Below are 20,776 nucleotides of genomic sequence, written 5' to 3'. Positions count from 1 at the left end.
AGCCTTCCTTGGTAATACCAACCCTGTGTTCTACTCACCAATCTCCCTACCCTTCTCTGTACTTGTTCCAGCAGCTCTACATCTTTCCTAAAATGAGGCCTCCAGACTTGTATACAGCACTCAAGGTGTGACCTGACCATTGCCTTATACAAGGGGACAATCACCCCCTTATTCCTGCTAGCAAAATTCCTGTATATCATTGACAAGACACCATGAGCTACTCTTGCAGCCTTTTTGCACTGCTCAGAAAACTTCATATCTGACTGCACAATTAGACCGACCCAGGTCCTTTTCATTCTCCACTACCCTGAGTGTAGTACCACCCAGTTAAGTTACTATGGGGTTACTGCTACCCATATGCAGTACTTTACATTTGTAAATGTTAAACTACAGTTACCACCTCTCAGCCCATCTGCTCAACTTTTTCAGATGCTGTTGCAGTAGCATACTATCATTATTGTCATTAACAACCCTGACAACCTTCGCATCATCTGCAAACTTAGGCATTAACCCTGATACACCCTCATCAATATCATCGATAAATACCAAAAACAATAATGGGCCCAACATTGAACCCTGGAGGACTCCATTAATAACCTTAGTCCATGAAGGGCAGTGTCCATTGTTATCCACTCCACCTTCTCTCACTCAACCATCCTTTTATCCATTGTAGCAACTTGCCCTTAGTGCCACACTGCTCCAATTTGTACAGTAGTCTTCCATGTGCCACAGTATCAAAAGCTTTCCTAAAATCCAAATATATGATATCAAAATTATTCTTTGCATCCAGTTCTTTTGTGACCACATCATAGTATCCAATCTCAAACATGACTTCCTTTTAACCAACAAATGCTGTGTCTGAACTATAACTGCAGTCTTGTCTAGATGCTCCTCCATTGCTTCCTTAACCAGTGACTCCATTATTTTCCCTGGAACAGAAGTTAAACTAACAGGTCTGTAATTACCTGTGTCACACCTTTGATCCCCCTTTGTGAATTGGGGACACATTTGCACACTCCAGTCCATGGGGACCTCCCCCGAGTCCAAGGAAATTTCACAATTAAGGCTAACTGTTTGCTTGCTTCCTTTGCTGCCTCCTTTAATATACAGGGGGTCTCTGGTATCCGAGTATTCATTATCCGAGTCCCTGCAGTTATGCGAGGATTTCAAAATTAAAGAATTAAAGCTTTTTCCCTTGAGAAAATTGACCACATACTTGAATATTTTTTTGTGAGTACGCTCTTCTTCATGATCGTACAACAAATGTTAAGCACAAAGTTAAAGACATAACTAAATGCTACGACACAATTTTATCTGAAAAAATACGACAAAAAAAAAAAAAAAAAACAACTAGATTCATTCTTTATTCATACAACTGAAAAATAGTAACTTCAACAAACTTTACTTAACCTTACATTGTGTAACTTCTGGAGTTTACATAAGAAAAGATCTCTTTGCTGTTTTCAACTGATATAAGCTTCACTGCTTACATCAGCGGATCCCACTGTATAGAATTTAAAAACTCTCCGAGACCACTGTAGTCACCTTTACGAAAGCAAAAACCCTTCCCCTTACCCCTGATGGCAGTTACATCTTTAAGTAAATCCTACAGCAGTACACTGTGATCACTGCCACCTAGTGGTTCTTTTATCTGCAGATTCTTAATGCATGAAAAATCACTGCTGATAATCAGATCAAGAGTATTACTCCCTCTGGTTGCCTCTCGAACATATTTCTGTAGAAAAGTCTTCCAACAAATCCACAAAAGTCTTGCTAGAGTAAGAGTGACCAACCCACAAGTTCCAGTCAATATCTGGAAAGTTAAATCCCCCATTATAACACAATCTGATTTACTGGCCCACTATACAAAGGGTACTAGGAAAGTTTTGCAATACAGCTTTGTTTATTTAATTTTTTCAAAGTAATTTCCTCTACATTCAATACACCTCTCCATCCTCCGAAACCAATCTTTAAACCAGTTCTGCCAAGTTTCACTAGGGAGTAAAGCACACTCGTTGTCCCAAGCCCGTAGAAGGTCCTCATCACTGGAAAACCGCCTCCCTTTTAGCTTCATTTTCACATGCGGGAACAGTGCAAAGTTGCAGGGAGCAAGGTCTGGACTGTAGGGAGGGTGCTCGAGAAGTTTCAGTCCTGTCGTGGTCAAATATTCGGTGCAGGCTTTGGCGCAGTGAGCTGCAGCATTATCGTGATGGAGGTACCAGGTGTCCATTCTTGACTTTGGCCGCAGGTTCTGCATAGATCCAATGACTTTAGGCAGGCATTGTTCAGTATACCACTTAGCCGTGACTGTCTTCTGCGTGTCCAAAACGACACGTTCCACAATTCCACTCGATTTGAAAAATACAGCTATCATTTTCTTCTTTACAGATCGGGATTTTCTGACAATTACGGGTGTGTCGTCATCATCAAAGACCCAAACTTTGTTTTGAGCCTTGGTCGGCAGATCGTAATAGTACAGCCAAGTCTCGTCACCTGTCACGATGTTGTTCACATACCGAGATTGTCCCTTATCAAACTTTTTTAACATCTCCCGGCACCAAGTCACACGTCGTGTCATCTGCTCTTCAGTCAGTTGATGCGGCACCCAGAGAGAACAAAGTTTCTTCACGTGCAAATGATCTTGCAGAATCGAACGAATTGCTGGTGCATTTAGGCCCAAAGTATCCTCTATCTGTTGGTAGGTCACTCGCCTGTTTTCGTCAAGCATTTTCCTCACAGCAGTAACGTTTTCCTCCGTAACTGACGTTCGTGGCCTTCCCGGCCTCTCAGAATCCTCCAGAGTGAAATTTCCCCTTTGGAATTCTCTATACCACCTGAATATCGTTGTACGATGTGGACAATCATCATCTAGTGCAAGAGTCATTTCTTCTAAGCACTGGTCTATGGTTAAACGACGCACAAAATTATACCGCAAAACTGTCCTTATCTCATTTCGTGACCACGATGCCATCACATGCAAGCACTTTACACTCTCACTACTAATGAATAACTGAGCCCATTGACTTGGCGCGGCGGTACTATACACGTATGAACATGTCTCAACATGCAGCAACAAGCAGCTTCCTGTGATTCATTGTTGCGTCATATTGCAAAACTTTCCTAGTATCCTTTGTATCTCTGCATGCCTGCTCATTATACTAATCAGATTCATTAGGCCTATAACACACACCTCCTCTCATTTTCCTTTTCCTAATCAAACCACACTGACTCAACATTGCATTGTCCACCAATGTCAACTGCATGCACTTCCTTAGATTTTGTGTTTCTTAACTAAAAGGAAAACCCCCTCCTCCCTTCCTGTCCTGTCTATCCTTTCTGTACAAATCGTACTCCCCAAATTGAAATTCTGCACTGCTTATATCCGCATGGCACCACATCTCTGAAATCCCAACAATATCTGATTTTTATGTCTTGACCAGCACTTCAAATTTATTTAGTATACTCCTAGCATTAGTGTATATGCAACTGGTGTATATACATACAGCTATTGTTACTCTTAGTTACCCTAAGTACTCTTAGTTACTCTTACTATTCTTACTCTTAGTTACCCAGAATAGTGTTGGCATTTGAGGTGAGCGGACGCGCTTTGTCATGGCTCTCAGTTAAGTGGATTGGTTTACTGTTGATTATTGCTTTTAAATATTTGATTTATTTAGATATTGTGGATTATTTTGTTATAGGTTTTCCTGTAACAGTTTGATTTTTATAATATTATAGATATCATTTTTTAAAGTTAATTTTCATTGTTATTTAGCTAATTTTAACATTAGCAGAGGCATTTGATGCAAGAAAGCAAGCTTATGCAGCATCAGCCAAAAAAAAAAAAAAAAAACCCACTTCCACTTCACCCCTCTGTTCGTTCCAAATACCTGTCCAGCTGAGCCTTAAACTTATTTAGGCTATCAACCTCCACCACAAGGGATGGAAGTCTGTTCCACCAACCAACCACCCGCTGGCTAAAGGCAAATTTCCTCACGTCTATCCTACATCTGTCTTTCCTCAATTTGAATTTATGCCCTCTCAGGTGATTTTTCTGAGCTAGAGGAAGAATCCCATCAGCAATGAGCATGCTTAAACCATTCAAGGCTTTATACACCTCTATCAGATCACCTCGCTGGCGCCTAGTCTCCAGACACTAATTTGCAAAACTTAAGCCTTTCTTCGTAACAGCACCCCTTTGTTCCATTCACTAATCTTGTTGCCCTTCTCTGTACTCGTTCCAGCAGCTCTACATCCTTCTTGAAATGAGGCCTCCAGACCTGTATACAGTACTCTAGGTGTGGCCTGACCATTGCCTTATACAATGGAATAATCACCTCCTTATCCCTGCTGGAAAAATTCCTGTATATCATTGACAATACTCCATGAGATACTCTTGCAGCCCGTCTGCACTGCTCAGAGAACTTCATATCTGCCTGCACAACCACCCCCAAGTCCCTTTCATTCTCTACCACTGTCAGTGTAGTACCACAGAGTTGATACGTTGCTCTGGGGTTGCTGTTTCCCATGTGTAGTACTTTACATTTGTCAATGTTAAACTTCATTTGCCACCTCGAAGCCCATCTGCTCAACCTTTCCAGATCCTGTTGCAGCAGCATAGTGTCAGTAGTGTCCTTGACAACCCTGCCAACCTTTGTATCATCTGCAAACTTGGACATTAAGCTTGATATACCATCATCAATATCATTTATAAATACAGAAAACAATAATGGACCCAACACTAAGCCCTGAGGGACTCCACTAATAACATTAGTCCACGATGAGCAGTGTCCATTGATTATCACTCTCTGTCTTCTCCCCCTCAACCACGCCTTTATCTATAGCAGCAATTTGCCTCCAATGTCACACTGCTCCAATTTGTGTAGCAGTCTTCCATGTGCAACAGTATCAAAAGCCTTTCTAAGATCCAAGTATATAATATCAAAGTTATTCCCTGCATCCAGTTCTTTTGTGACTGCATCATAATATCCAATCAAGTTGGTCAGGCAAGACTTCCCCTTAACAAAACCATGCTGCGTCTGAGCTATAACTGAAGTCTTGTCTAAATGATCCTGCAGTGCTTCTTTAACCAGTGCCTCCATTAATTTTCCTGGAACAGAAGTTAAGCTCACAGGTCTATAATTACTTGTGTCAGCCTTTGATCCTCCTTTGTGAATTGGGGTCACATTTGCACATTTCCAGTCTATGGGTACTTCCCCTGAGTCCAAGGAAGCTCTCATAATTATGGCTAAGGGTTTGCTTACTTCTTTTGCTGCCTCCTTTAATATAACTGGATAGATCCCATCCACCCAGGGTGCCTTTCTTGTGTTTATCTTCAACAGTTTCTCCTCCACTTTACTCCCAGTTATTTCAAGATTCTGTAGCTTACTGCTAGAGTTGAATACACCTCTGGCATTCCCCTTGCTGAATAACTCCTCATGTGTGAATGTCGATGCAAAATATTCATTTAGTTTGTTAGCTACCTGAGCAGGATCATCAACAGTTGACCCATCAATATCAAGTGGACCAATCTGATTCATCCCCTTCCTTCTAGAGTTAACATAAGTAAAGAACTCTTTGCTGTTTTTCTTTGCATCCCTCGCCAAGGATTTCTCGTAATCTGCCTTCGCCTGCCTAACCTCCTTTGTAACTTGGTTACAGATCAACTTGTATCTATCATAGGCTTCTGTGTCACGTGTTAATTTGTATGTATCCCATGCATTTTTCTTCTCTGCCATATGCCTCATTAGTTCATCTGACATCCATTTTGGCCTAAACCTTGAACAATATTTCTTAGTTGGTATGTAAAGCCTAGTAGCTTCCAAGATAAGTTCTTTGAATGCTTCCCATTTTGAATTTGCTGTTGGTAACATCATCAGTTGGTCCCACTGTATAGAATTTAAATACTGTCTCAGTCCATCGTAGTCGCCTTTACGGAAGCAATAACCCTTCCCTTTACCCCTAATGGTAGTTACCTCTTTGAGTAAATCCCACTTCAGCACACTGTGATCACTGCCACCTAGTGGTTCGTTTATCTGCAGATTCTTAATGCATGAAGAATCACTGCTGATAATCAAATCAAGAGTATTATTCCCTCTAGTTGCCTCCCGAACTTGCTGATGTAGAAAACAATCATCCAATAAATCCACAAAAGCCCTGCTAGTGTGTGAGTAACCAGCCCCCAAATTCCAGTCAATATCTGGGAAATTAAAATCTCCCATTATAAGACTCTCTGATTTACTGGCCCACTATTTCCCTGTACAGTTCCTTATTATACTCATCAGAGTCATTAGGCCTATAGCACACTCCTACTCTCAATTTTGATCTCCCAATGTTTATGTCACACCAAACTGACTCAACACTGCACTGTACGGCGATGTCTACTGGCTTCACTTCCTTGGTTTTTATGTGTTTCTTAACTAATAGCATAACCCCTCCCCCCTTCCTATCCTGTCTATCCTTTCTGTAGACGTTGTACTCCCCAAATTGCAGTTCTGCATCCCTTATATCTGTGTGACACCACGTCTCTGATATCCCAACAATATCTGCCTTTGATGTTTTGAGCAATACCTCAAATTCATCAAATTTATTTACTAAACTCCTAGCATTGGTGTACACGCAAGTATACCTGCACCTGTTTCTATTCTTAGCTACCCTAACACAACCCATATGTTTACTTGTACCGCAATGGCTCCCAGCAGTCTCTGAAATACCATGCATCTTGTTTTCCAGGCTTCTGCTCATTCTAATAGAAGCAGTGCAAGAATCTCTTTCACCTCTGCCAGTGGCTACTGTCAATCTATTGGTCTTTGTCTCCTCCCAAGCTAGCAGTTTATAATGGTAATTACGAGATCTGCCTTAAACATGTCACAGGATATCATGAAGTGTTTAAGGGTATGTCTGCCGGGAGCAACTATTAATGATGTCACCAAGAGATTGTCAGATTTTAAGGGGGTTAAAGAGAATATTATTATTCATGTGGGGACTAATGACATTAAACATACACAATCTGACGATTTGTTGGAAAAATACAGGACCATGCTGAGGAAATGCCGCGAGCTAGGCCACAATGTCTATGTGTCTGCAATTCTTCCCAGACACGATAGGAGGGATTATATGTTAAAAGCCTTGTGGATTAACTCAAGACTTGAAGGACTCTGCAAGGCTTTAGGAGGGAAATTTCTATCAGCATGGCCCACACTTGTAGGCAGAAGGAATTTGTTTTGTACAGATGGGATACATTTAAAGGTGGTGCAAAAGTTTTTGCCAGTATTACTGAGGATACCGGTTCAGGGAAACTGCTAGTTAGGGAGGGATGTGGGTAATACTGACACGCGTTTATCTGATAATACTGGTCAAAGTAACTCTTGCACATACCTCAAGAGTTACTATCTGTTACCCCATCTGGACATATTATCTAGATGTTCTGGGGGCAGAAACGTTTCAAGTGAGCGGGTAGCTAATGCCAGGGAAGCAAGCCTAAAAAACTTCAAGGGTTGTGTTAGGGTTGTTAAACATAAGAACAGCAAGTCTTAATTGTTTATATAGTAATGTTAGAAGTGTCGTCAATAAAATGAGCGAATTCGAACTGCTGGTTAAAACAAGTAACGCAGACATAATAGGGCTTATGGAGACATGGTGCCACCCGGAAATTGGGGATGATGAGTTTCAGTATGGCTTGTATAATGTACTTAGGAAGGATAGGGTAGATAGACGGGGTGGTGGGGTAATGCTTCTTATCAGAAGCAGCCTGAGTGCAATGATAGCTTTCCTGGATTCAGACGTTTCACATGCTAGTATAGAATCTGTATGGTGTGAGATAGTTGGAAACAAAAGTATCATGCAAGGAGTAATCTACAGACCAGGTGATTGTGAAGATTATGATGAAAGCCTCTACATGCAAATGGAATGAGCAAGTAAGTGTCAATGTCTTATTATGGGCGATTTCAATTTGTCTCTAACTGATTGGAGTAAATAGGAAGGAAACTCGACATGGGAACAAAATTTTTAAATCAACTAGATGACAGAAAATATCCTAGACCTCATCACCACCCATGAATCAGATGACATAACAGGGCTGACAGTAGAGGAACCAATAGCAGGAAGTGATCACAGAGTTCTACGGTGGATGATGATGAAAGAGGTAGCAGTAAAAGGCAAAGGAATGGGTTTTAATTTCAGAAAAGGAAATTACGAGGCCTTAAGGTACTACATGGCCTCTATTAACTGGGTAGATATCGCACAGAGAATGAATACAATTGAACTGTGGTATGCTTTTAAAACATTAATCACAGATGCCTTGAATGCGTATTTACCATTAAAGAAATACTCCACGAGGAGGGTTCCAAGTTAGATGAATAGTGAAGTTGCCACATTACTTCAGCAGAAAAAGATGGCATGGAAAGGTTACAGAGCAATAAAAAGTACTGAAGCCTATAACAGCTACAAGATGATCTGTAATAGAGCCACAGAAAAGGTTCGACAGGCAAAGGCAGTTTATGAGAAATCACTAGCAAACAGAGCAAAGAGGGGGGATAAGGAATTCTTCACATATATAAATACCAAAAAGAGCAGGACAAACCAGATCGGACCTTTACGTAAGGGAAAGAGGATAGTATTAAATACACCAGCTGCTGTTGCAGATGAACTCAACAGTTATTTTGCATTGATATTTACAAATGAAAAACCTTTTGTGGTAATGGAAAATTGTGGAAGCGAAGTTGAAAAATATGTAATTAATGATATTGAAATTTCGCAAGATTATTTAATGAAAAAAAACTTTCGAGCCTACAGGCCAGTAAGGCTCCTGGAGTTGATGGAATATACCCTATAATCTTAAGGGAGGCGGCAAGTGAGTGCATTGAACTATTGAGGCTAATTATGCAAGCATCACTAGACTCTGGGGAGATTCCGTTGGATTGGAAAAGTGCCAATATATCTCCCATACATAAGGGTGGCTCTAAGAATGAAGTGGGAAATTATCAACCTGTCAGTCTGACTTCAGTGGTAGGGAAAATCATGGAGGCAGAGTAGTTAATGGTAAAATTGGTAGAGTAAAATTGGTAGAGTAGTTAATGATCACTGTCAAGCTGAGCTTCTTCAGAGAGACCTAGATAGACTTCAGGAATGGTCAGAAAAATGGCAGCTATGCTTTAATCCAACAAAGTGTAAGGTATTACACCTGGGAAACAGTAATCCCAAAATAACTTATTCACTTGGAGTTCAACTAAACCCAGTACTGGAGGAAAGGGACTTGGGTGTTACGATATGGTCAGACATGAAATTCTCTGAGCATTGTAAACAGGTTGCAAGGAAGGTCCATGGTGTCCTATTGAACTTTTGCAAGTAGAGATAGGGACGTGATAATCCCATTATATAAGGCTTTTGTTAGACCACACTTGGAATACTGTGTTCAAGTATAGAGACCGCACCTAAAGAAAGACATTGAGCTTCTTGAAAGGGTGCAAAGACAGGTAACTCGCCTGGTGAGATCGGCAAAAGGGCATCCTTATGTAGAAAGACTTCGAATATGTGGGTTTCAGAGTTTGGAAACAAGACACCTTAGAGGAGATTTGATTGAGGTGTTTAAGGCTCTGAGAGGCATCAGTAAAATGAATGAGGACGAAATTTTCAAGATTATAAATGATACTAGAAGTAGGGGACATAAATTTAAGTTACAGGGGAAATGTTTAGATTGGATTGCAGGAAGTTTTATTTTAGCCAGCGAGTTATAAATTATTGGAATAAGTTGCCTACATGGGTGGTAGAGGCTGACAGTTTGGGGAAATTCAAAGGTCATCTGGATAGTACCTTTGGGTGAGGGAAACGCATAGGATGATAAGTTTAATTTCCTTTTCTTTTATTATTATTTATTTTTTTTTTAATCACTGTTTTATTCGGGTTTTTTTTTTTTTTTTTTTGGCTGGTGCAGCATAAGCCATAGGCTTTCTTGCACCATGCAGCCATTACTAATACTAATACTACTAATACAACCCATGTATTTATTTGTTCCATGATGACTCCCAGCAGCCACTGAAATTCCCAGTACCTTGCTTTCCAGGCTGCTGCTAATTCTAATAGGAGCAGCGCAAGAATCACTTTCACCTCTGCCTGTGGCTACCGTTTATCTATTAGTCTGTGCATCCTCTCAAGCGAGAAGTTTTCCAACTCACCTAACACTGCCTCAATAGCATCAGCAAATATTCTTGCACCCTTTCTATTTAAGTGCATCTCATTCCTGTAGAAACAATCTCTCCTGTTAACACAAGCACAGACCCCACTGAGAAAAATTCTACCTCATGAGCCTTGCACAATCTCTCCAGGGCCGAATTGATTGACAAGGCTCTCATCATATACTCCCTCCTATCATGTCTGGGCAGAATTGCACACTTTCAAATTTAACCCTAACTCACGACTTTTTTTTTTTTTTTTTTTTTTCAACATTGACCTGTACTTGTTAATTAAGTCTGCAGATCTCCTATTATTAATGTCATTAGTGCCATAGTGTACAATATCACCCTTTGTGCCCTTAAAAGATGATAACTGCTCTACATCATCAACTTTTGCCCCTGGCAGACATACCCTGGTCCTATTCCATGAAAAAGATCATGAAAAGATCTAGGGGTAATTGTAAAATCTCAATTTTCTCCGGAGTGCAAACAAGCTGTTAGGCAAGCTGATGGGTTCTGCCAATGATATACATGGAAACTTTGTCAGCAGACACAGTGATTATCCCATTGTATGTGGCAATGTTTAGGCTACATCTGGAATACTGTGTACAGGTTTGTAAGTTTCATTTTAAGAAGCTGTCTGTTTCAAAGGGTGTAGAGATAAAGCAGCAAAATTAGTTGTGGGACACAAAGGGATATTCTTACCAAGAAAGACTGGGGTTCTGTAAAATGTAGTCTCTGTAAAGTAGAGATGTGTAGGTGACCTAATTGAATGTACAAAGCTTCAAAAGAGCTAAATCAACTGAACGTTGATGGCACTTTTACTCTTTCCAAGATGCATAAATTTATATTAGAAAAGGATGGCTGCAGAATAGATGTGCAGAAATTTGCATTAAGGCAAAGAGTAATCAATTTTTGGAATAAATTTCCACTTAGTGTTGTGGAGATGGGCAGTTTGAATAAATTTAAGGTTTGGGCAAATTACTGGAAAGAAGGGGCTTAGAGGGGAACAGACATTCTGTGCATTATCAGACACTCAGTCTAAAACACTGATTGATTCAATATCTTTCTCTTTTAGAAGATTTAGGAGAGGTCCGGTTGGCCTGCCTCCCTAAAATCTACTTGTGCACACCACGTAGGTAAGCCCTGTTACGTCACTTTGATGGCAATGAATGTGTAGAGTGGTTCTCTTCAAGACACCTGGTCAATGTGAAGAGGAAAAGACCAAACAGTTCAGCAATTTATTAAATATGACAACACAACGAAACAAATGGCCCTCAGTTCCCAGCAGCTTTCACTCTCCCTTCAGCGGCAGAGAGAGAGGATCGGAGTGGAAGCAGAGGATGCAAATAATCTCTGGGTACGACCAGGCTGCCATGCACGGAAACTGAACTTGGTCTGTTACAATGTAAGATCACTCATCAGTGAAGACAGGATATTGGAGCTGGAAAAGGAATTAGAAAATGTGAATTGGAATATTATCGGCTTGGCTGAAGGAAGAAGAAATGACTCGCACGTTTATCAAGTGGAAATCTGTTGTATAGCAATGAGAACAGCGAAAAGCGTGAACATGGAGTTGGCTTTCTGGTCCATAAAGATGTTAAAAACAACAGTTTGGAATTCAAAAATTCATCACCAAGGGTGTCAAGACTACTAATCAAGATTTCTAAGAGATACAAACTAAAGGTTATAATGATATATGCACCAACATTGAACCACAATGATGAAAAGATTGAAGAAATGTACACTGAAATTGAGACTTCTAGATGAACAGAAAACTCACTACACCATCAATATGGGGAATTTCAATGCTAAGGTTGGAAAGATACAAAACAGCACAGAAATGCAAACTATAGGAAATTTTGGAATTGGTTAAACACTTGTGGAATTTGCAGAATCTCGAGTAATGTCAATAATGAACACTTTTTTCAAGAAATGGGTGAACAGAAAATTGATATGGAAGAGCCCAAATGGATTAACAACTAATGAAATTAACTTCATCTTCACTATCAGAAGATAGTATTATGAACGACGCTACAGTCACGAAAAATAAATGTTGGATGTGATCACAGAATGGTAAGATGCATACTTGATATAGATGTAAGAAAAGAAAGGAAAGAAAAAATATTTACTTGAGTAAATAATACAAAGGTCTTTTAGATAACAGAAGAGAAAAAAAAAAAAGCAGTATATACTGCAACTTAGGAACAAATTTGAGCTTCTGCAGACCTTTCAGAACAAAGATATTGAGGAGGAATACAATTTTCTGAAAGTGATAAAGTGCAAGAAACCTATAGGTAAAAAGAAATCCAAAGAAATAATTAGTCAAGAAACACTTGTTATGATGAACCAAAGACAACAAATGAAGAGCAAGATAAACACCGACAAGGACAAAATTGAGTACATATTCTGAGTTATGCAAAGCCATTAGAAAAGAGACTCAGAGAGGGCTTAAGAAGATTTAACACAAGAGAAGTAGAACAAGCATTAAAGATGTGCAAAGGACTTAAATCAGCAATCGTGAGCAGTAATACAGAAACACAAAAGTAACCGAATCTGAAGACTAGTGGTGTAATTCAAAGGAATAATTCAAATAGCAGAAGACTATTATAAAGTATTATATAAGGAGCAAGGGAATGACGCCAGCAGTGGGGAAGATGGTTATGCAAATTAGCAACACGTGCGACATACCCAATATCTTTTCTGATGAGGTAGAACGTGGATTGAAGAAAATGAAGAATCAAAAAGGCCCAGATGAAGATGAGGTTACTGTAGAGTTGTTAAAATTGGGAGGAAGAGACATGGCACAGAAACTGAAAAGAATATTCACAAAATACATTAGGAAAGGTGTCATGCCTAAGATGTGGAATAATGCAATCATGATTTTGCTGCATAAGAAATGGGATAAATCAGGGCACATTATAGACCAATTAGCTTGTTGTCGGCACCTCCACAGCCAGGTGGGCAGGAGCAGCAGTGCATAGCACACGGCCTCTTGATTAGACTGGGGGTTAGAGTCCATGACCACCAAATACGGAGGATGCGGAAAGGTCAGGGAATGATCACCGCATATCCCCAGAGCAATATGGCCTTAGTTGCTAATGCTCCTAAAAAAACAAATAAACAAACAAACAGCTTGTTGTCCCATATCTACAAGTTGTTCACAGGAGTCATTACTAACAGATTAGAAAAAATACTTGATGAAAATCAACCAAAAGAGCAAGCTGGCTTTAGGACAGGATTCTCAACTATGGATCACTTTCATGTAATATCACAGCTAATGGAGAAAGCGAATGAATATAAAACACCATTATGTCTATCATTTGTGGATTATGAAAAGGCATTTGACTCCACAGAGCATAAGGCAATGTTTTGGACACTGGAAAGACAAGGCATAGACATCTCACATGTCTATGCCTCACATTATGATTTTGAAGAAAATATATAAGAACACTATTTTATTAGACTAAACAAAGACAGGAGTCAATGTGAATGGAGAGTACTTAAACCATTTATGATTTGCAGATGACATTGTGATCATAAGCCATGATCCTGAAGAATTAGAGGAAAATCTTAATCGGTTATGCAGAGTTATTAAGAATTTCGGATTAAAGATGAATACGGTTAAAACAAAAGTAATGATGAATAAGTATGCCACAGGAAAGGATATAATCAGTGAAGGAGCAGAAATTAAAAAGGTGGATTCACATACATACTTATCTTGGACAAGTCATTAGCTGTAATAACAATAAACGGCTGAAGTCAAGAGAAGAATAAAATCGGATGGATAGCATTCTGGAAATATAGTCACATACTGAGGAGCAATACCCCAATTTGTGTGAAACGTAAAATAATGAACCAATATATACTCCCCACCATGACTTATGGAAGGGTAACTTGGACACTCACCAAAAGAATGGAAGAGAAGTTAAAAACTGCACAGCGAAGAATGGAAGGAATTATATTAGGAATCAGACTGTTGGATAAGAAGAGAACCATGGATTAGGCAGCAAACTCAAGAACTGAAATGGACTTGGGCAGGACACAGCTCGAAGACATGATGACAGATGGACTAAGAAAATAACAGAATGGAACCCAAGAGGAGCTAAAAGAAAATCTGGAAGACAACAACTGAGATGGACAGATGAAATTCAAGAGTTTGTGTGCAGTAAATGGATGAGCATTGCACAAAACAGAAGGAACTGGAAAGTTGCTGGAGAGGCCTTCATTCTGCAGTGGATGATGACTGGAAAGAATAGGCAAATTAAGGGTTTGTTTTGGCTGGTGCTGTATAAGCCTTGTTTCTTTGTATCATATTATCAATACTAATAATATAACATAATATGAACATATGTGATCTTGTCTAGAAATCTGAGTGTTACCAAAGATGAACAAGTGAACAGCAGACTCTCTATACAGAGCACAGTCTCTTAAGATAAGCTTTGGGAACACCATTCCAGATGTACGCACAGTATTTCATAGTAGGACAGATTTAAGAGTGAAAAAGGATACCTAGGATGTTTTTTTTTAATGTAGAGAAAGCAATATATAGAATGGAATATGCTATCATCGGCAACTATGCACGGCAATTCTAGTCAGTGGAAAAAAGTCATTAATATACTAGAAGAAGTAGGAAATAAAACTGGATCATGAGGTACACCAGCATTAGCTGAGAACTACCTATCATTGCCAGCAATGAGGAGTCAGAAAGAAAACTCACTACTCAATTGCAAAAAAGAGAAGGTAACCTACAAGATGGAAGCTTTTTTTTTTGAAGAACTTTATGACAAATGTACCTTAGAAATTCAAGCAGAGCTGTCTTTTAAGTTTCACCAAAATTTCCAAAAAATACATTCAAAGATAAGCAACATAAGACAAGACATCACCAATTAACAATGATGGAATCCATACTGGTGATCACTGATCAGATGGAAAGTTGAGATAGTATAAGAGTTAAAAGTTGGATTTCTCCATTACTTTGGATTTGGTTGAGTTAAGTGCAATGGGACAATAATTGAAGGGGAGGGATTTATCACCCCTTTTTAGCAAATGGCTGAATATGAGTAACTTTCCAGGAAGAAAGAAAATCACCAAGGCAATAAGAGAGTGTAAAAAGGTAACATAAAACAGGGGTAAGCCCTGGACACAAGTTTTATGAAAAGGGTAATTTCAAATGTTCCAGAGGAAACAGTCAAAATTGTTGCTGACAATGACTATGATTTCGACACTTCCTTTGACAGAAGAATACATAAAAATTGATGACTTAATGACAGAAGAGAAATTAGATAAATTCATACAATTGCACAATAATTTATGCTATCAGCTAATAACGTAATTTAAGGGAAATTTAGACAAATTATTAGAGGATGGTTAGATGAAACAAGGAAGTTTTTTTTTTTTTTTTTTTTGGCTGATGCTAAGTTAAGCTTGCATCATTTCCCACACCTAATAAAAAATCTACGCACTCTCTGAAGTTATTAAAAAAAAAAAAAAAAAAAAAAAAAAACTATCAGATGTGAGGCAAATTAACACAAAAAAATTACAATTTTGATTTTATTTTGGATTGCACCCAGCTCTATTCAGTTTCCTTCATCAACTAGCTTGCGATTTGTTCATTTGAATTTTTCTTTTAATTTTATGCGAATTATTATACTATTGCTTAATATGCTTAAAAGCATCCCCGCCATCAAATGAATATTTGCATCCTCCCAATTAATGTTGCATACTTCTGTGAAAGCAAATAAAATTGTTTTCACTGAGCGATCGCCGTGCGCTGAACTGAACAATGCATATTAATATACAATTAGAACACTACTAACCAACTGCAAAATACATGTTGTAAGAAGAAGACATTTTCCAGAACAGCAAGACATCTTTTGGATTTAACACTTGTACTACCTCACCAAATTAGGATGCTTGATTCAAATTAGTTTCAATCCAAAACCGAGTAGTTTTTTCAATTTTCTTTTACTGGCACAATTAACCACAGATGTCCTCTAAAATAACACATATTAATATTTAGTGGGTGCATAACACAAGTCCACCATTTAAAATTAAGTGATTAACTAAATTTACTTAAGAAGTGCAAATTGGTGAACAATGCTATGTCCGGCTTTTCAACTCCATCAACAGACGTCTTGAGCAACAACACACGACGCAATTCAGGTTGCATGAAATCATATTAAACAGCATTTAAAATTCTAAACGGGCTTCACTTCCCCAATTCAGAAATTCAAATTACCTACTCAAGTAAAAATAGCAACATAAAAATCACTCAACGAACACAAGAAAAGTTTGGTTATCAACGTTGCTGCATCTCTTCGTTATCTAAACCGCACTAGCGTTTCACATGCTAAATAATCAGCTGATAGCCCAAAAGCGCCATTGTAATTCACTGGAAAAGAAGCAAATAATTGAAACTAATTACAAAAAAAGTATAACTTATTATTATTATTATTATTATTATTATTATTATTATTATTATTAGCCATATAGTGCAAGGAAGCCTAAGGCTTATGTTGCACCAGCCAAAAAAAATTCCCGAATTACCCCGAGAGAGAGAGAGAGGAATCACCATTAAAGAGAAGAATGATGATATCCAGCTCAGGACCCTGGGTTTGCCAAGCCCATACTCATCAAATATTTAGACTAAGTATTCTGATATTTTCACCGAACACACAAAGAAACGACATTCAGATCAAGTCTACATTATAAAATTAACTTCAAACAATTCCATTTGTTAGTCTATGGTAATAAAAAAAAAAAAAAGTTTAAGCATATTCAATTATTCATGCCGTCGAAACAGGGCACATTTAGATATGATCAACACCAAAGCCAACGCATATGAAGAGGCTCCAAAAAAGCAATTATACATTCTTATCCCGACAAGAGGAAACAGCAAAGTTCCAAGTTCTTATGTGCCTTATCTGAAATTTAGCACTGCGTTCAAATGGGCAAAGGAAAAGGTTTTTGCTTTTGTAAAGATGGTACATACAGTGGGCTCAAGTAATTTTTAAATTCTATACAGGGGAACCAACTGATGATATTACCAACAGAAAATTCTAAATAGGAAGCATTCAAGGAAATAATTCCTTGTTGAAGGCGTAGTCCTAAATAGATGTCAGGTGAACTGATGTGGCTAATGCGGAGAACAGAAATGTATGAGATCATTATAAATTCTCAGGTCGAACAGAAGCCTACAGTAGATATAAAATAGTCTTCAGTCAAGTAAAAAAGGAAATTAGGCAAGCTAAGGCAGATTACGAGAAGTGTCTGGAAAAGAATGCAAAGAAAAGCAGCAAAGACTTCCTTACTTAGGTAAACACTAGAAGGAAGAGGATAAATCACATTGGTCCAGTAGATATGAATGGGTTAACTGTTGATAATCCTACTGAGGTTGTTAACAAACTGAATAGGTATTTTGCATCTACATTCACACACATTATAAATTTTTATGGATGTAGATGCAATAGAAGTAAACAGTAAGGGACTTAAACGATTTTGAGATAACCAAGAAGAAAGTGGAAGAGAAACTTTTGAAGCTAAAGATAAAAAAAAAAACACCTGGGGCGGATGGAATCGATCCAATTATAATAACGGAGGCAGCATATGAGGTAAGCAAACCTTTAGTATAAGTATGAGTATGAGTGCATCCTTGGATAGAGAAGCGGTTTCTAATGGGTACAGCTTTGCGAATGTCACCCACTTCAAAAATAAAAAAAAAAAAAAAGATCAAAGGGAATGATGTAAATAATTATAGACCTATTAACTTGATTTCTGTTCCAAAGTAAACAATGAAGTCACTGGCTAAAGAAGTAATGCAATTAAACTGAATTTACAGAATGAATTTATTAAGGAGCAATCTTCTGTACGCAATCTCACTGGATACTATGACACAGAAATAAAGAATGTATGCAAAAAATAATTTTGTCGTCATATACTTAGATTTCATGAAATCTTTTGATATTGTTCCACATAAAAATCTGCCATACAAATTGGAGCATTGTGGAATTAAAGGAAAGTTACTCTTATGGATAAATGCATGGTTGCGTGGGAGAACACAGAGAGTGGTTATCAATGGGCACTGCACTGCTTAGACAAATGTTATAATAGGGTCCTTCAGGATTCAGTGCCGGGCCCATTGTTTATTTCTATATTTATTGTTGTTATACTGGTGTTCATAGAAAATGCATCACCCCTTATAATTGTAGTTGTCGTCCGAATAGCCGAAGTATATGGCAATATTTCTTACAGATTGCATCAGATAAGATTGACAGGCATAGGTGATGACGTAATATTGCATCAGCTGTTACTTTCAGCTATATAAGCACGCTCTGCAAGAGTTGCAGTCATTCCTTGCTTGTATCAGGATGGCGAGTTACGTGCAATTGACGCCACGAAGAAAGAGTGCTATTGTTGCTTTACATGAGAAATGATGTTCTTCCAGTCATATCGCTTATAGAGTGTCTTGTAATCAGTCGACAGTGAGTAGATTTCTTTCCAAACTCAAGAATACTGGTTCTGCTGATAGGAAAAATGGATCCGGACGCAAACGAGTGCCGGGCGCTTACCCTTAAAACCCGTAAAGCCTCTTCGTCTGAGCTGAAAAGTGAACGGAAAGAATATACAGAGGTGGTAGCGAGTGCAGTAACAGTCAGAAGACGCCTCTCCAAAAATGGATTTTAGCCCATCGTCCTAAGAAGAAGCCCCTTCTCAAACAAAAAATGAAAAATACCCGATTAATTTGGTGTAAGGAACATGTAAAATGGAGCCCCAAGCAGTGGAAGTCAGTTATTTTCTCTGATGAGAAGAAATTCAACCTGCATGGCTCTGATGGGAGACAAACGATTCGCCGTAGACCTGGTGAAGAATGCCATCCAGAATGTATGGTGTCTACAGTGAAATTCCTTACCAGCCAAATGATGTGGGGATGCATTTCGTATCGTGGAGTAGGTCACTTGCAGTTTATAAAAGGTTCTGTAATTGCCAATGGATACCTGGCTATATTAGAAGGCAAATTGCTGCCAACCATTAGAGATCATTTCGACCTGCCAAGTAACTGCAACTATCAGGACAACTCTGCTCCTTGTAATGGGGGGGGGCGAAACGTGTAAGTAAGCACCTCTGTAGTTATTTTAGCTTCTTTTCTGCATTATAGGTTCGACAGTAATATATTCACATTTGTTACAGGTGAAAAAAATGGGTCTGCGCGGTTAGCAGAGTTGTATCGTCACCGTCCTCGCCACACCGGGTGGTAAAGGCTCGGGTTGAAATCCCGTCGATGAAGCGAGGAGGAACTTTAATGGGCTTTTTTTCACTCCGTGGCTAAGTTAGTCGGTCTCAGGTTCCCCAGCAAAACAGACAAATCGACCATAGAACCCATGCAATTAACAGACATAGGACACACAGCATGGCAGATGAATTAGTTATTCGGTTGGCCTAAAAATAATAGTTTTGTTTTGTTTTTTTAGGTGAAAAAATGGTTGGAAGTTTGGTGCATTACAACTCTTAGCTCGCCAGGAAACAGCCCGGACCCGAATCCCATAGAGAACTGTTGGTATCGTGTGGAATCTGCAGTAGTCAGAAAGAAACCCAAGACTCTTCGTGAACTTCAGGAAGCCATAATTTGTGTTTGGAACCATTGATTATCAGTTGATTATCTTCAGAAATTGATCTTGTCAATGCCTCGACGGTGCACTGCTGTCATCAGGGCCAGAGGCGGTTCAACTAAATATTAGTTTGCACCTGGTGAACTTTTCATTTTGTTTTCCATTTAAAATGATAAACTAAAACAAATTGAGGGCTTCTGATAACATTTCAGCCATAATTGTCGTGTTTACCAAAACAGTTGTATAAAGGTTGCAAATGCTCATTTTGGAATATTTTGAGAGCACCTGCCAAATATTACTTAGCTTTGTCTTAACTATTAATTAATATCTTTTGTTTATATTTCTATTTGTGATGCTAGTCATTAATGTAATATACCATCGTGAAAAAGGGTTAAAAATGTGAAATTCTTAGGTGACGCACTTTCTTTGAACACCAGTGTATTTTGTTGTCGTAGATGGGTTTTAAGAGCATCAGCGACTAAGGCCGTACTGATCCATGTATACTGTCTCTAAATTGCGTGTGTTCTGTGGTCAATTTTCTGTTTGCTGGAAGAAAAACCCGGAATTCTGGGAGGAAAAAACTGGTTAGCAGGAAGTTTAGGAGAAGGCCGTTTTGGGCACAGCTTAATACAGTTCCTTGATTCGTTTTACATGTGTTCAGTGGGTTAAAGTGACAAGCTTAGAGATGAGATCAGACAGAGCTGGGCTCAACTTCTTGATGCTATTTTCCACACTCAAATGGACTCATTCCATTTCCAATCATTCGTGTGACTGCGAGAAGGGTCGGGTGGAATTTTTGATCAAAAAACATTAATTAACCTAATTTCCGTCGCTTGGAAAGAACCTGAAAGTTTAGGAGAGGTTCTGGGACATTACTCAAGAAATTGAAACAAAATTTAATGACAGAGAAGATATACAATTTTTACCGATTCAGTAGTTTTTCTGAACGCCCAGAAAAAGAGAAAATCTAGTTTTTCTCAGTGCAGGAGGACCAATATT

The 20,776-nt window shown here is 38.7% G+C and overlaps 1 protein-coding gene across 3 annotated transcripts in view; it reads right to left on the bottom strand.

The window, feature by feature from the left end:
- Positions 1–16,466, bottom strand: part of NKAIN (Sodium/potassium-transporting ATPase subunit beta-1-interacting protein) — a 187,056-nt gene extending 170,590 nt beyond the window's left edge. For all 3 annotated transcript variants that reach the window (XM_090386279.1, XM_090386281.1, XM_090386282.1), the window contains exon 1: positions 15,989–16,466. In XM_090386279.1, the coding sequence (XP_090242405.1) occupies positions 15,989–16,042 (54 nt within the window). In that variant the 5' untranslated portion in view covers positions 16,043–16,466. The remainder of the gene's footprint in view (positions 1–15,988) is intronic.
- Positions 16,467–20,776: the final 4,310 nt, after the last annotated feature.

The sequence above is a fragment of the Mastigoproctus giganteus genome, chromosome 12 (genome assembly GCF_048544385.1).
Source record: "Mastigoproctus giganteus isolate SK-2022 chromosome 12, ASM4854438v1, whole genome shotgun sequence".
Lineage (NCBI taxonomy): Eukaryota > Metazoa > Arthropoda > Arachnida > Uropygi > Thelyphonidae > Mastigoproctus > Mastigoproctus giganteus.
The sequence above is the reverse complement of the archived record's forward strand: the minus strand, read 5'-3'. Positions and strand labels throughout refer to the sequence as shown.